Genomic DNA, 17325 nt, shown 5'->3' on the forward strand with positions numbered 1-17325 from the left:
GCAGCATGTTTAAGGCGTCCACCAGACAGTTTTTCGGCTTTAGGTGAAGACTCAGGTCATGTCTAAGCTCACTGATAAGCAGGAGGATTCTCTGTCTCGTCACCAGCAGATACCTGGGTTGCTGTCACGTACATGGAAATACTTGGACCCTCTTTGTCCTTTGCCTGAGTTTCTTAGCCGTTGTATGATAGGAGTTGATGCCATTCCAAAAGCTTCCTGCCTGTTAACTAAAGTATGTCTTTAGCTGCTCTCTTGTCATTGTTGGTGTGCCCTTCTCAATATTTCTAGGAACAGTGGGCAGTATTTCCAGCATATTTGGGTCCCAACCCAACCCCTATACTTTGGGCATTTACCATATTTGTTGTTAAATTATCTATAGGTAATATTCTGTTTCTGGTTTCTTATACTACAAACCTTCAGCTGCCAGATCACCTGCTTTTCTGAAGAAAATTACAATCTGTACATCATTTTGAACTCTACGCTATTTTAGGACTTGAAGATTTTAAATCCTTCCTTATGTGATCTCCCTCACCCTCCAGTGTGTACATTTTTCTGCTCAGATTCATCCTCTGATCTTTCTTTCTGTTCTCTGTAGGAATTAAGTCACTTTTGTTGTTGTTGTGACAAGAATGTAGTTGTTTAATTTCTATTTATGACTTAAGGTGGAGGTGTGGTGAATTGAACATTTAGGTAGCTTCACGTCTGGTAGTGATTTTATTAATTAACACACTAGCTAATACTAATTATGTTTATTAATGGAATTCAAGGTTCTCTTGACGTCCTCCCTCCACCTCCCTCACTCCTACTTCTATCAGTCACCGAGTACTGCTGGTACTGCTGATTTTGTCTTCTTCTCCACTAGGTCTTTGGAGATAAGGTGGCTCCATTGAGACTTTTATTTTTTCTTTGCAGTGTATCACCGTCAGTTATTTACACGTCTGTCTGAGACAGTGAGTTGCTTGAGGGCAGGGACCATGTCCTACTGTTCCAGAACAGGGTCACCCATTGACTTAGATGTTCAATAAATGTTTGCTGAATGAATGGGTGTCATTTAACCGTTTGCTCCCCTGGCCGCCTCTAAAATTTGCTTGCCTAAAATCCTTTTGTCTTTTATTTTCTCCTGGTACTGGATTTGCCCTGACCAAAGAGCCTCTCTCCCAAGTCTGCATGAAAATCTAGCCCAAATATAATTAACTGTGGTCGCTGGCACCAAGGTACTGCTGCCACTTTTCCACCTTCACTCACACCCTCTCTGCGGAGCTGCGGAAAATTGAGAATTGATCCACCCGTACAGCTTCCTTTTCAGATCACTCGGCGTATAAGGGAGCTGTCCTCTCTGCTGCTCCCACAATTTACTGCCCAATTGATTCTTACTCTTCCCTGTGTCTTCCTTAATCTTGCAATAGTTAAACTCTCCTGTTACTGTTCAGTTTTTCTCTTTGCCTCTTTTATTCCTTCAGTCAGTGGAGTAAGTGTGTTAGACACAGAGCAGGCGTATGTCTTCATAACAGCCAGCTACTCTGTGTTTCTCCTAGTAGATCAGGGCTCCTAGAAGGCATCCCTCGCGCCTTCTTCTTTTGTGTTTTTGGCTGTGCTGTGTGGCTTGTGGAATCTTAGTTCCCTGACCAGGGATTGAACCCGGGCCCCCAGCAGTGAAAGCGCCTGAGTCCTAACTACTGGACCGCCAGGGGATTCCTTTCTCGCACCTTCTCTGACTTTGAGTCCCTAGAGCCTGCCTGTGGCCTGACACGAAGAGGGTGTCGAATATTTTGTTGGATCAGAATGTTCACGAGGACTTCATTCTGTCATGTTTATTGTTCTTCCAGAGTTCACTTATTTGTCGTTTGCTATAAAGTAGATTTCCAGTGATTATTTCTGTGCTGGCTAATCTCTGGAGAAAAAAGAAAAGAAAACAAAACAAAACGCTTTGAATGGATACTTAACTGGGTTTGGCTGGAATTCTGGGGGTCTGGAATGAGAGCCAGAAATTTCCCATTTCTCCAGGAACCTGACTGAATGAGAGGGGTGGGTAGGAGGTCTCATCTGGAACTCAGCCCTTCCCCAGTTTGAAATCCTGAGCTGTCCAAGAGCCCCCGGAAAATACTCATCTCCCGTTCATATTCGTGTACCTTTCTTTTCCCAGCCAAATCCCCCCTGAGGAATTAGAGTATTATCTTTCTAGGGCAGTTTATCCAGCATCTGACTTAAGCATGCCATTCGGGCAGGCACATCTCCAGTTCTGGGTATTTGCAGTGCTTACCTGTGTAGCGTGCTTATAGAAATGTCCCCTGGGTGGTCCCTTTTTTCTGTTTTCATAAAGCATTTTGAAATTTTGGATATTCTTTTTCTTTCCCGGGAATCTTACTTTGTTGATTCTTTTTTCGCATGTGCTCTGAAATGCTGTTTTAGTGTTTTCTTTGGTATTCAGTTTAATATTATTTTCTCTTTGTGACCATTTCTACCTAGTCTGATGTTACTTTCTCAGCTATTTCACCCTTGCTGCCATCTCTCTCTCTGTCTTCTCTGCTGTGTGTTTCTTGCTGATGGAACACTCAGATATTCTTTCTTGTTCTTCTGACTTGCATCAAGGGACCCCCGGAGGTCAACCCATTGAGTCAGATGCCTGATAGACAAGTTTCAGATTTTAGAGTCAGAGAGATCTTTGTTCCAGTCCTACCTCTGCCTCTCGGTAGCTGTGTGGCCAACCATTCTCAGCCCCAGCCATCTCATCGGTAAAATTGGCATGAGAACCTATGTCGTACACCATAGTGGTGAGACTTGGTTGTTGGCTGTTCAGTAACTTACAGAGCCCCACCTAGATGCGCTGTGACCATCCATTCTACAGTTCTGTTACGATCTTGCTTTTATAAAATCATCTTCCTATTATAGACAGTTTACAAAATGGATAGCTCCATGTAACTTAGCTAAATTTATTTTATAACTGCAATTATAAATCATAATTTAATTTCCAAAACTTTGCACATAAATAAAGTCACAAGTCAGAGACCGACACTCTTTTCTGAGACTGCACATCTCAGGGGTGGGTTAAGAATGGATGGACCAATGCCCTCTTGCTGTTGGCTCCATTGTAGATATTCGTGGCCAAAGAGGCGGTAAAGATGTAACCTGTACTCCTGTGCTTTAGCTGCTGTATGTTCCCATGACCACAGGTCGGGCTCTGCAAGCACAGAGTGTTTTTCCTTTCCTTTTCTTAAGCTTGGAATGAAAGAAAAGAGTCTTAATGATGATTTTTAACTTCTGTGACATGCCCTTCACCGCTAAGAATCTGCTTGTCTTTCTAGCCTGGGCACAAAAGCATCCTCTCCTCCTCTTCTTTCTGGCTATGCCTCGTGAACGAACTGGGGTTTTATGTAGCTCAGCAAATGGGCTTTTTTAGGATCAGTGGAATCAGACACCCTCACGTCTTTGTCACTTTAGTGCCTGAGGTGCTAAAACTGTACATTATTCACAAACTCCAAGTGGGAGCGAGGAAGAGTGTGTCTTGGCACCAGAGAGGACAGTAAAGCTCTGAGAAGACCCAGAAAGTTATCACGTGGGCATTATTTCAAGTGTATCCTAAGTGGTGGGATTTGCTTCTTTCTGTAAGTAAACCTGTCCATCTGATTTTAACCAGGAAAGAAGGATTTTATGACACTGATACATACAGGTGTTCTTTTCACACTGCCATTTGTGAAGGGTGATGAGCTGTCCTTTCTTGGAATGCTTTCTCCACGACTTCTAGCATTTTTATTTCAAGTTTCATATCACATAGAAATACCCATGTTAAAATTGAGAATGTGTTTTTTGAGATGGGTGGAATGATATGCAATAGACCCTAGAAACAAGAAAAATGTGTTGAGTCAGACTCCTCTCCCTTTGGGGAGTTTACCCAAGAGAGTCTTACGTGTGCTCTAGGTTGGGGGTGGCAGAAGGTAGGGGAGACAGATTGACCTGGTTTGTCTTCTGATTGATTAGGAGCCAGTTTGTAATTTTGTTATAAAGGGACTGGAGCTGTCCAGTGCCTTGTGTCTGAGTCTTAGAGGCCGTGGTGGCTGCTTATTGAGAAATGGGCTGTTCCTTTGTTTTGGTCTCTGGGGAGATTTGTGGATGGTCAACTGGTCAGGGCAGTCGGACCTGACTTCGGCCTTGCTGGTCCCAGGATTTCTTTCCTGTAGAGCTAAGAGCAAACCAGGACCAGCACTGGCGAGAGGGCAGGGCTGGCCGGGGTACTGGCGTGGCAGTGCTTTCCCAGCAGCTCAAGTCCCAGTTAACAGGAGAGGCGGGCAGAGCATGCATTGTGCTTCATTGTGCGTGTGTCTGAAGCAGAAACTAGTCTTGAGAGCTTAACCAGAAAGCATCTCAAACAGTCCATGAAATGGTAAACAAACCTGCTGTTGAAAGAAAGAATGAGAAGTTGACAGTTGCATTATTGTGATCCTGAGTGGGTTCATCGGCTAGGCTAGGGTCGAGGAATAAGGAAAAAGGAGATTAAAAGAATCGGGTGAAATGAATTCAGTTGTGTTAATGTCTTTCTTCCTTTGTCTTCAGTTTACACCTGGTAATGAACCCATGGAGGCTCGGAGATATTGTTCGAGTTTCCTTTTGTTTTATTTGTGTGTGTGTGTGTGTGGCAGGTTTGTTTACAATTTCCAAAGGGGTTTTTTCCTCCATCCTGAGGAATATGAATTGAGGAGGGGGAGGAGGAAACAAGAAGGGGAGGAATTTTAGTATTTTGAAGACAAGAGGTGACCCCACAATAAGGGAACTGCTCTGAGGCTGATGGGATGGATGGTACCAGTCTCATCAAATATGGGTTTTACAGAGCCCCCGCGTGTCCCGCCTGGGGAAATCACGCTTTGGAAAATTAGGTGTCCATCAAATCAGGAGGAGGCTGGTACAGTTTCTGTCCCGTTTCCCCCCCCTGCTTTTTGAAAGGCTTAAGAAAAGAGTCCTTTGTTTTCTTTTCAAGGAAAGTTACACTGAAATTCATCCGTGTGGGATTCACAGACTCCATTTGTGTCATTCATGGGCAGCCGTAGGTTATATAGGACAGTGGTGGTGATAACGTTGGTGAATTCCTGACCTCAACATTCAGAGCTGCGTGTTGGGAAAAGGTTCAAGACCTTTTCTTCTTTTCACTTGCTCTCTCTTTTTTAAAAAAATTATTATTATTTAAGGAAGAAACTGAGATTTTCCTACCTCCCGTCTACATTAGATTTCCCCACCACAGGACATTGGAGCATCACAGGCTTAAGATTTGTGCCCGTCACTTCCAGCATTTTCCTCCGAATTGCAAACTTTCAAATACCTTTCAGGGAAACTTGTTTGGAATTTCATTTTAATGGGATTTATGAATAAATCTCCATCTTAATGCTGACTAAGCTTTAAACATCCATTCCTGGAGAACACTATTGGATTTTTATATTTTAAAATTTAAATCACTTGACAGTGAAGGCATAAAACACTTTTATATTTGTGAGTGCCATGTGCTTGAGCATTTCTGTTAAAGACTTTTTTCCCCCCGGTTGGCTTGAATAATTCTGGGCTGCAAAGGAGGAGATATTGCATCTTCTACTTTCCTTTCTCATGTTGATGCCTGTGTACATTGTGCGGGTTTGTTTATCTCACCTACAAGGATGGGGATTCTGTGGCAGCCTGTTGCCACGCTGCAGTTTCCTTTAAAAAAAAGTTTACTTTCTTCCTTCACTTTGAAACCTTTAACCTCAGAATTTTATTTTTAAATGCTGTGAACCCTCAAAGTCAGATTAAAGGAAGTGACGCTTCCTCCCTACCTGCCTTTCCCCAGAGATGCGTTGTAGAATGTAAATGAAGATGAAAGCTGGGATCATAGTCAACCCCTTTAAAAAAATACTCAAAACTAGGGCTTCCCTGGTGGTGCAGTGGTTGGGGGTCTGCCTGCCGATGCAGGGGACGCGGTTTCGTGCCCCAGTCCGGGAGGATCCCACATGCCACGGAGCGGCTGGGCCCGTGAGCCATGGCCGCTGAGCCTGCGCGTCCGGAGCCTGTGCTCCGCAACGGGAGAGGCCACAGCAGTGAGAGGCCCGCGTACCACAGAAAAAAAAAAACCAAAAACAAAAAACTCAAAACGAATGCTGGGGGTTTTCAGGTGTCAGTCCTCCACTGTGTTCTTTGTGTCTGGTGTCATCTTCCCCCATCTGTCCACAGACTCATCCTACTCCGAGCCTCCAGATGTTCAGCAGCAGTTGAACCACTATCAATCCGCTGCTCTGGCGAGAAACAACAGCCGTGTTAGCCCCGTGCCTCTTTCTGGAGCTGCGGGGGGCACTGAGCAGAAGACGGAAGCTGTTCTTCACTGCGAATTCTGTGAATTCTCCTCTGGCTACATCCAGAGCATCAGGCGCCATTACAGGGACAAGCACGGTGGGAAGAAGCTCTTCAAGTGCAAAGACTGCTCCTTTTACACAGGCTTTAAGTAAGTGGCATGAAGAACAGCCTTGAAAAACAAGGTGGCAGCACCCGCTTCACCCCTCACCCTACTCTTCCCTTTCACTCTCGTATCTGGAGCTCATGGGAGGCCCTGCCTGTGGGATGAAGAAGGGGTTGTTGGGTCCAGTCTTCACAAGAGGAGGCTAGTTCCAGAAGACTGTTTTGGGGGTTTGGGGAAGAGATGAAGAGCCATATCAGAACAAATGAGTTTAAAAATCAGAGCGAATGGGTGCTCAAGGAGCGTGAGATCACGGCAAAGGATTTCCCTGACCCAGTAGGTGCAGCAGTGAGTGTTTTCCCTTTGGAAAACCACACCCTCACCCTCACCTGTTATTTTATTTGTCTTTGGGGGAAAAAAAATACCTTCTCGGAAGCAAAGTCAAAGTCAAGAGAGAGAGAGAGACGCCCCTGCCACCCTTGCAGAGATTTCTTATTTCTTAAGATCATGTTATTGAAAGACACCCAGAGAACCAAGACTCCACACTGGGAAGACTAAACTTGAACAATCACAGAGAGATTGTTCCCATCTAGAAAAAAGATAATCCGGAGTCACCTTTGCTCCTGTGTATGAGAAAGATTGGAATGCTTCCTATCATTTACTCTAACTCCTGTGATCTCACCTCATCCTGGGAGGTACTGTTTAGGTTCATGGTTACGAGTGTAGAATATGGAGCCTGACTACCTGGGTTTGAACTCCAGCTTTGCCACTTACTGGCTGTGTGACTTTGGACAAGTTACTAAGCCTCTCTGTGTCTCTGGTTCCTTATCTGTTTAAAAAAAAAAAAAGACAATAATAGTACCTACCTTGTAGGGCGCTTGTGAGGAGTAAAAGAACCGTAAATGAAGCCGTAAAGTGCCTAGCATAGTGCTTGGAGCAAAGGAAGCACTAATAAGTGTTATTGTATCATTCATAGAAAGCTTTTATAATAATATGAAGTGCTATAGTACAGATATAAAGCTGTCATCTGCTCCTGCTGCCGTCAGGGCCTGGGCTTTAGGTCACTCCAGTATTTCAATACACACTCCACACAGAGAGGCTGGTGAGTAGACTTCATGCCCCCCCAAAAAACATGAACTGATAGAAAAACAAGTCTCTTTTCCAGCAACATCTTAGTTGCCGGGATTTAATGGAAAATGTGTTACATCTCTATTAATGTGGTTCAGTTGTTTTTTAGATAAATATGTATGTGGCCTTAGAAGTGAGAGAAGGCAAAAAGGACCCAGATAACAAGGGCCCACTGACAGGTGTCCATGTTTCCCCAGAGAGAGGCACTCGGGTTAATAAGAAGGGGACCTTGCCCGTTAAACTCTTGGTTTCATCCATTTTTATGAGACATTTAAGGCTTTGTAAATTTTGAAGTTTTGAAAAGGATGGAGTGGGGAGGCAGCGGTACCCTCCGCCTTTGAGCTGGTACAACAGCTCTGAGTTTCCTTTACATGGTCGTCAACCGTCCTGACTTCCTAACCAGCCTGCCCTCCCCTGTTCCCTGGGAGGAGTCACCGGGGCAGCTGATGAATCTTCCCAGCTTCAAAACAGTCCCTCTCCTTCTGAGCTTGATGCGAAATATATTCTCGTAGGGATTTTGTTTTATATTTTTAACAGGCAACTTCTAATTCTCAAGAATAAAATCAGGAGTCTGTTTCTTTCTTTTCAAACGTAGCCCTGCCTGAGCCCAGCCAGGTAGCAAAATTTCCAAAAAGAAGTTACCACTGCATGACAGTGCTTAGTTATTGCACGAGGGACCAGGGCACTCGTGGTCAGCAAACATGATGAACCACCGTAGTTGTGGCCCCCGGGTGGAGTGTCTCTGTAGTAGGGTTGCTGGCAGGGGGTGTGAGTGAGATGCTCCTTGGTTACACTCATCGCCTCTCTCCCCGCCTCCCTCCCAGATCTGCTTTTACTATGCACGTGGAAGCCGGGCATTCGGCGGTCCCCGAGGAGGGCCCCAAAGATCTTCGCTGTCCTCTCTGCCTCTATCACACCAAATACAAACGCAACATGATTGACCACATTGTGCTGCACCGAGGTAACCTTCCACGCTCGGGTTTCTTGTGCGGGGCGGGGGAAGGCGGCTCGGGTGGCGTTAGAGGGAAGCCGTCTCAAGGTGGAAGCGGCACCTTTGCCTGGTCCCTTGCTCCCCACCGTATCTCCCCTCAAGAAATCACAGCGATCACCCTAGTGACAGCCAACAGGGTAAAAACATCTTCCAGCTGAGAGGATTTCCTTCACGTGGAGGGAGGCAGAGGTGATGGATTCTGCAGTGAACGGTTCTGCGGGGCTTCCCCCTGAGAGGGAGTTTTATATCCTGAGTCCTCCGCTCTCACGGCCTTGCTAAGGAAGGAGTGAATGAGAAGCAGAGTGGGTGGGTGAGGGCAAGGAGCTCTGTGGCTGTAAGCAGTTCTTTGGACGGACACCAAAATGATGATTTCCGAAGCAGAACGCGGAATTTCCCTTGAACTGGATGGAGAGAGAAAATTCTTAAAACTGAAAGTGGCCTGATATATGTTAGAAACCCCATAGGCTTTGGGTTTAAATTCTAGATTTAAAGCCTCCTGTGTTTAACCTCCCTCTCCTCCGTAAAAAGAGGTGACGAGTTATGCCTCTGAGGTGACGTGTTGAGTGTCTAGTGTGTTCCATGTGGGTGCATCCTGGGTGTTCCGTAGCCGTCGGCTCCTCTGCTAAGCTGGGGTACGTCTTTTAGGTCCTCTTTGTTTTTTCTTTGAGTGGAGTTTACTGCTGGCCAATTCAAACAGTTAAACAACAGGCCCGTCTGCACTGGAAGGAAAAATATGTTTATGTAAAACCTACTTTATCCGGAAGAGATTCAAACCAGAGGTGGATGGAAAAAGATGGCTAGAGTACCCGTTGCCAGTCTCTCTTGCTATTTCCACCTACTGACCTTTCCATCTCTCCTTCCTTCCTCCCTGCCTCCCTTCTTTTCTTCCTCTTCCTGCCTCTCTTCCTTCCTTTACCTCTAACCTAGGAAAGCTTTTAGGTATTTGCCAAAAATACCGAAAAAAGACTCGAAGGCAACAAGTGTCTCCTGCTGCCCTGCCGAGATGTTACTCTGAAATGCTGGGCATCGGGGGTGGGGGGAGGGGGCATTTTCAAAGTTTCCAGCATTTCCCCAGAGCCGCTGCCTTTGGCCGGCACGTTTTGTGACATGTCACCCACGTCTGCTGCAAACTCCGTGGAAGCCTCAACCTTCAGCACCCTCAGGTCCCCCTCCTCGCCGGGCAGGCTCATGAGACGTGACATGCCTGCTGGCGAGGACGTCCGCCTGCAAGCTAGGGAAAGCCACGCAGGAGCGTTTAGGCAGGAATTCCTGGCCCGACTGCCCCCTCCTGGTGTGCCTCCTCAGCCACCTGGCTTCCGGTCCCCCGGCCCATGTGTGTGTCGCTGGCTCTGTGCCCGCACTGCTTGGGGCGAGGCCAGGAGTTGTGCTGCTGTAGAACAGACAGCATCGGTGAGACCCCACTTTGGCGGTGGATTCTCTCTCTTTTCCATGTTGCTGCCTGGTGGGATCAGAGCCTTGATGCCTAATGCACTTGATGACTTTCCTTCCCTGAGCTGAGAATTCAAGAAACGGAGGCAGAGAGAGAGAAGCGCTTAATGCCTGGAGCATGCCACGCCTGACGTGGTGCTTCTCACACAAGCTTACTTCATTGTCCAGCACACTGGGAGGGACAGTACTGTGACCCGTAGTCCTGATTTATGTACGTGAAGCTTGAAGCTGGAAAAAACTTTTTCTTTGATTTAGTGTATAGTTATTTACGATCGTTTCACAAAGGATTTAAGGTATCTTAAAAATAGTCGTGCAGAACTGTAGGATTAAAAACAAATGAGAAGGGCTTCCCTGGTGGCGCAGTGGGTGAGAGTCCGCCTGCCGATGCAGGGGACACGGGTTCGTGCCCCGGTCCGGGAAGATCCCACGTGCCGTGGAGTGGCTGGGCCCGTGAGCCATGGCCGCTGAGCCTGCGCGTCTGCAGCCTGTGCTCCGCAACGGGAGAGGCCACAGCAGTGAGAGGCCCGTGTACCGCAAAAACAAACAAACAAACAAAGAAACAAATGAGAAGATTGGGGCAAATGCAGAATAAGGAGAAGGCAGTTGAAAGTCACGTCAAGTATGAAAAAGCTCACGTAGAGTCTGGGTACTCAGTGTCCACCATGAGGTGCTGTGCGTTTGTTAGCAGTGGGCTGCAGTCGTGGCCCTGGGACCGCGGCCCACGGTAGGAGAGACAAAAACGGAATCAACTGGATTTAGAGTGTTTGTTAGACTCTTGAAATTTTGTTCAGGAATCTGAGATGCTGGAACCTGAAAGGAGTTTCTCCGCTGGGTTCTCCTGAGGGGACCGTGTAGGATGTAGTGCATATTGTCCCCACCCTGAATCCAGTGCTGAGTCCCTTGGGCCCACGAGGGCTGAAGTAGTTTAACCAAAGTCATCCAACCGGTGAGCAGGGAAACTGTGTGTCAGCGCAGTCCTCTGACCCCATGACCCATCCATCATATTGCCTGTCACTGGTTACTTACAGTCTCTTCTCTTTATTTATAGAGATGATTTATTTTAAAAGAGGCATCAGAGTATATAGATACTGTCCTCATTGGGGTCAGAAAGTGCACAACCTGGAATGAACATGAGCATTTGAGGGTTGGTGGTAATAATGACAACATCCATGGCAACAGCAATGGTTACTATTACTGAGAGCTTATTAGGTACCAGGTGCTGTGCTAAGTGCTTTCCAGTGCGTCATTTTATGGAATTTTCACAAAACCCTAAGTGGTAGTTACTACTGTTATCCCTGACAACAACAGAAAAACCAGGTTCAGAAAGACTAAACATCTTACCTAAGGTCAAATGACTTAATAAGCAGCCCAGCTGGGATCTGAACCCAGGCTTGTCTGACCCCCAGCCCATGCCTTTACCCACCAGGCGTCACTGTCTCATCCTTGGGGAGGTGGTTGGTGTCACTCGGTTGAGCGTTCTAGTGGCTGTGGCATTTGGGTCTGAGGATGGCGTGGTCTGGAGGCTGCAGGTCAGAGGTGAGGACCACTGAGCCGCAGGGGGGCAGGGTGCTTTGGGGCAGCGTATCTGCCATCTGCATCCTGGCCTGGCTTTGGTGGCCATCCCAACTCAAAATGGCAGCTCAGTGGGAAGCTGGTCTCGACAAGTCAAGAGACAGGGCTGGGTGTCTGCCTGGCAATTTCGAGTCGGGGCAGACCTCCAAGTTCCAGATGTGGCTCTTCCTCCACCTGTGCTTTCCTTACTCTGTGGATGAATAAACATCTTTGGTCTCTAGAGCCTGCAGTACAAGATCTTCCTGAGACCTTAGTTAATTAAAATACGTGGAATGAAAGGCAAGAAAAGCAACTTCTGAACTGGCCCTGAGACTGAGCTGCTGTTTGCAAGACTGGAGTCTCCTTAGCTTTTTGTTCAGACAGATTGCTATATCTACATAGGGAGGAAGGGAAAGAGAATCCGTTTCACTCCTGGGAAATCTGAATGAGAAATAACCATGGAATTACGTTGGCTGTGGCAAAAGAGAGCGAGCATACTGTTTGTCCATGCATTCAGCAAACATTCATTATTTGCTTGTTTCATGCCACGCCGTGCTGCGTTCTTTGGGTTAAGATGGGATACACGAGACCCAGTCTGCCTCTTCAAGGAGATGAAGCGTGTGCATAAGTCCATATAAGATAGTGATCAGTATCTAGGAGATTCCCAGTGGCAGATCTATTTCTGTTTGGGGTAGAAAAAGGTGGTAGAGGGGGTAGCTTTCAAAGTGATCCATGATAACAGTTCAGCAGGCAGAGAAGACTTAAGATGGGTGTATTCGTTATCTGGGGGACTTAACAAAAGTGCATCCTCTTTCTGCTTTGGAGCCTGGAAGTCTGAAATCCAGGTGTTCATGGGGCTGGGCCCCTCCTCAAGTCACTAGGAGAGAGTCCTTCCTTGTCTCTTCCCGGCTTCTGCTGGCTCCCGACTTCCCTGGGCTTCCCTTGCCTTGTGGCTGCATCATCACTCCAGTCTCTGCCTCATCTGCACATGGCCTTGTGTGTGTGTGTGTGTGTGTGTCGGTGTGTGTGTGTGTGTCGGTGTGCCCTTTCCTCTGCTTATAAGAGCACTGGATTTAGGACCCACTCTAATCCAATGTGATCTCATCTGGACCTTGTCTTGACCTCATGTCCCAATAAGGTCACATTCTGAGGGGCCAGGTGGACATAAATTTCTGGGAGCACCGTTTGACTCACTACAGAGTGGAAGGAGAATTTTAACAAGCCAGTCAGGTGAGTGGAAGCAAGACGTGTTTCCAGAGTGGTATCAGACTGTTCTGAAGAGAATAGGAGACAAGCCTAGGAGAGTATATTCCAGACAAACTAAGGAGGGCTTGGGTACCAGCATGGGGTAGAACGTTACTCTGTAGGTAGTTGGGAAGCTGGGGTACTGATGAGACACCTGTGAATTCTAATTTAGCAAAGATTGAAGCCAAGGATTATAGACCCATCTCTTGGAGGAACTGTGAACTTAGGTCAGATCAACATTTGGTGAGGTTGACCATGATTGGACCAATTTAACTGGAGAAAAATTAAGCCCTGAGACTTCTGTTTCAAGGAGAAAGTTGGTGGTAGGAGGTTTGGTGGGTTTTCATTCATGCCACCGACACTTAACCAAACACCCATCCTGTGCTAGTATTGCTTTAAGCTCTAGGGATACAGCCAGGAAGAGTCAGGCCAGGTCTGGGCACTGAAGGAGCTTGAGCTTTAGTGGCAAGAGAGACAGTGAACAAAGGAGTAAACAGTTTCAGGAGTATGTTTCCACTGAGCTCTTTTTTTAAAAAATAAATTTATTTATTTTTGGCTGCATTGGGTCCTCATTGCTGTGCACGGGCTTCTCTAGTTGCAGTGAGCCGGGGCTACTCTTCATTGTGGTGCACGGGCTTCTCATTGCGGTGGCTTCTCTTGTTGCGGAGCACGGGCTCTAGATGCGCGGGCTTCAGTAGTTGTGGCTCGTGGGCTTTAGAGCGCAGGCTCAGTAGGTGTGGTGCACGGGCTTAGCTGCTCTGTGGCATGTGGGATCTTCCCAGAGCAGGGCTCGAACCTTGTGTCCCTGGCACTGGCAGGCAGATTCTTAACCACTGCCCCACCAGGGCAGTCCCTCCACTGAGCTTTCGTCACCATTGGAAGCACAACGCCTCATGCATCGCTTTGCCTAGACGTCCCTTGTATACGTACAGCAAACCTGGGTATAAAAAGCTGGGCACAGATTGAATTATAGGCATGAAACAGTTCTGCCAAATATTTACATTATAATTATGAAGCTCTGTAATCACCGAGACTGGTCTCCAGTTGGCTTGTTAACTTCTCTGTTTCCCAGCCTGTAACCTCAATACGTACACAGATGCTGAGTACAACTGAACCCTGCAGGTGGGTATCTTTTTGGAACTGAACTAATCTCCCCTGATTGATCTGATCAGTACCATTTTTCTTGAGGAAAAGAAAAAAATCTACGGTGAGAATTGATAGTCTTTCGTTTTATTCAGTGAGATTACACGTTCCCTTCCTCCCCATCACGTGCTTTGGCCTGTTAGAATTAGAGGTGCAGTTCCCAGCTCTGTCTGGCTTGAGGGTGGTAGCCTGGCTGATGTCAAAACTTCTTACAGGAGCTGTTGTGCTTATGTTTCTGCGTGTCTATTTATGGTTATATTTGGGGATGGTGGCTTCCTAGTTCTCAGCCTTTGTCAGTTGTTTGGCTGAGAGAGGGTAACAGGTGGGTCTTTGGTTTGGCCCAGAGAGGGTCTCGGCCCTCTACCATGGTAACCTGCATTCAGAGTTTGTTGGAGTGAATGACTTCCAAATCTCCCCCATCTTCCTGTAGGCCTGGCACGTTGTGGGGAGGAAACCCATGTGTGTTGTGGGCTCCCTTTCGGGAAGGATTTTTCCTTGGTGATTCTGGGCTCCACAGTGATGTGGGTTTTTGCTGTTTTGAGCAGAAGTGACCCCCTCACCCCCACCTCGGTAGTGGCGATTTTGCAGATTTTTCCACCCGGCACACACTTCCGGGCTCTTGGTGAACTTTAGCACCCACGTGCTACAGTGTGGCGTTGCTCCCGGCTGGAGCCTCTTGGCTTTTCTGTCCAGCTGCAGTGCTAAGCCATCTTTTGGGTGTGAGGAGATGAGAGACACGATCTATCTTGTAGTCAAACTGGTGAAGTCGTAATATTTTTGCAACCAGAGCTGGAAGCTGAGTCACAGTGAGTGTGATTCAGGCCTTGATTTCTTACCCAAGGTAATTTCGAGAGGTGTGAAGTCAGGAAAAGACCCCCAGTTGTCGCTGCCCCCGTAGAAAAAGCCCCAAGCGCTGAGCTTCTGTAGCCAAGACAGGGCTCAGGCCCCACCTGGAAACGTTCCAGTCTCCCACTTTAGGACCTTCACTGGCGTCCGCCGTGAATAACCTTATTGAGAAAACGCTATCGGTCCTTCACCTGCCTCTTAGAGTCTGTCTTGTTGTATATCTTGGTCATGTTAACCATGTTTGTAGAAAGGAAAAAAAAGATAACTTTTTTCTAAAATTAACGTCCATATAACTAAGAGACTTGGGACACACTGTAGTTAATGTCTTAGTTTGGAAATGGGAAGTCTTACCTTTCAGGATAAGTTAGCAGGGAAATGACCTATGAAATCCGGAAGATTTGAAAGAAATACAGATAGACATGGTTGCCTTAGACACCGATAGCTCTTGTGATTTTGAACTATTAGGAATAAAAGGCTTAGCAGTGCATGGCGAACAGACTGGACGTGCCCTGAGAGTTCTCTTCAGGAGGAACAGAGGAGGAGGGCGCGGGTGAAGGTCAGCGGACCCAGGCTCCCAGGTCACAACTCTGTGCTGAACTAGAGGAGCGACTTCGAGGAGGTAGCTTAACTGGTCCGTTCTCGGCTTTCACTGGAGATAATCAAACTGACTTTGCAGGGCGTTGTGAGAATAAAAAGTAGCTGAGAGGGTCGAACACCTAACCATGCTTGAAACGTAGTGAGCCCTTAATAAATGGGAGCAGCCGTTCCCATTCATTGTTATTGTTTCACCTCCAAGGTATTATTCTGGGTGCTCCCGACTTTGTGCAAAATGCATTTAGACACACGGAGTGAAATAGGAAACTGCCAAGAAGACTAACCCAAGTGGTAGAGGAGCTGAAAAGGAGACCTATGAAAAAAACACAAGCTTGAAAGAAACGATTATTTATGGGGGAGAAGGGAAGACTGGAGGGCGACCGAATGTCTTCAAGGTGTTGAGGCGTCGTTATGTGGAAAATTATAGCCAGCTGTTCTCCATCTCCGCGGAGGTCGACAGAACCGGGGCCGACGGGACAGGCCAGAGCCAAAGAAGGAAAGGGGAAGCAGTAGAAACGACAAAATATAAATCAGGAACAAACACAGAGAGCATGGGGCGGGGGGAGGGTGCGAGTCTCAACTCTTCCCATGAACTCCTGAGCTGCAGGGTGTGGAACCCGGTGCCCTCGCTTCAGCCTGCCCCCCATCTCTTGCCCTGGGCGCCAGCTTGCTCGTAGCTCATGGCCACGCCTGTCTAACCCAGGGCAGCTGGACTGAATAGTTGGCACTTGACTTGGAGCGGTGTCTCAGTCGGGGTCCATCTTGCTTCTTCAGGGTGCAGCTGTCTGGAGGCATTTTCTGTCGTCGTGACTGGGGGGAGGAGCTGCTGCTGGCCTTGGTGGGCGGGGCCTGGGGTGCCGGTGATACACATGCTGCCCTGCACGGGAAAGCCTCCCACAGCAAAGCATTACCTGGCATCAAAACATCAGCAGTGCTACTATTGAGAAAACCTGGATTAGAGGAATAGAACATCATAGGCTGGGCTTTCTTAAGGCTCATTAGTTTACGCCAAAGCGTTTTTTCCCTCCATTTACACCAAACCGTGGAACTGAATGGTTAGAAGACTGTTACAGCATTTGCTATTCTAAGAAAATGTGTGGATTCCATTATAATCATGTGTTTCTTAGCTGTCTGCTCTACTGTGGTTTAAAAATATTTATATTTCTAAATAAGCGACTGACTCTTTGTACAGGGAAAATAACATATGCATTAGAGCTCCAGGGAGTGTGGTGCAGACAGCACCTTCCACGCTTCCTCTGCCCAGATTCTTGCTGGCCAATTAATCGCTGCATTCAAGGGCTCCCACGGCAGGGACTGCCCTGCACTGAGAATGTGCTGGTTGAGAGAAAGACAGGGCTTCAGGTGGGAAAATTCCCCAGGGGCCAAACACAGGCCAGCAACAAAGGGAGGCCTCCCAGGGTGAGCGGCTCCACACAACGTCCTGCTGCTCTGGAAATGTTGCCACTCGGTGACTCTGAGGGTACAGCACGCTTTCCTGACTTACTAATACATTGCTCTTTCTAAATAATATACGTTGTGTGTGTCCATCTGTAAACTTTCAGAGTCTTCTGAAATTCACACACAGCATGAAAGCACACGCTATATTTGATCCTTGCATAAATAGCACAGATTTTAATTTTATCCCAGTTACGGATATCTGGCGCGTGTGCCGAAACTCTGGGCAGACTGGTGTGAAATTTAACTTGAGCAGCTAAACACAAGGGTGAGAGAGCACAAAATAAACAAGCACACACACTTCCAGCCCTACAGCATTTGGTATGTGAATGGGAAAAGCACCCAAGTCCTCTCTCTCTTTTATTTTCTCCCTTGTGACAGTCAGATTACAGATTGTCTGTAAAGGCACAAATCCTCCACATCTCCCACGCCACCCCTTTCTCCCCCGGAAGGCTGCCTGCAACCATTTCATCTGCCTAAGTTCTTCCGAGGTGGAGTTGGAGTTTCAGTGAATGAA

The 17325-nt window shown here is 47.2% G+C and overlaps 1 protein-coding gene across 1 annotated transcript in view; it reads left to right on the top strand.

Annotated features, from left to right (window-relative positions):
- Window positions 1-17325, top strand: part of ZNF462 (zinc finger protein 462) — a 141821-nt gene that overhangs the window by 99971 nt on the left and 24525 nt on the right. Inside the window, exons 9-10 of the mRNA XM_024753684.1 lie at window positions 6187-6454; window positions 8359-8495. Of these exons, the coding sequence (XP_024609452.1) occupies window positions 6187-6454; window positions 8359-8495 (405 nt within the window). The remainder of the gene's footprint in view (window positions 1-6186; window positions 6455-8358; window positions 8496-17325) is intronic.

Source organism: Neophocaena asiaeorientalis, unplaced genomic scaffold (genome assembly GCF_003031525.2).
Source record: "Neophocaena asiaeorientalis asiaeorientalis breed wild unplaced genomic scaffold, Neophocaena_asiaeorientalis_V1.1 scaffold342, whole genome shotgun sequence".
NCBI lineage: Eukaryota > Metazoa > Chordata > Mammalia > Artiodactyla > Phocoenidae > Neophocaena > Neophocaena asiaeorientalis.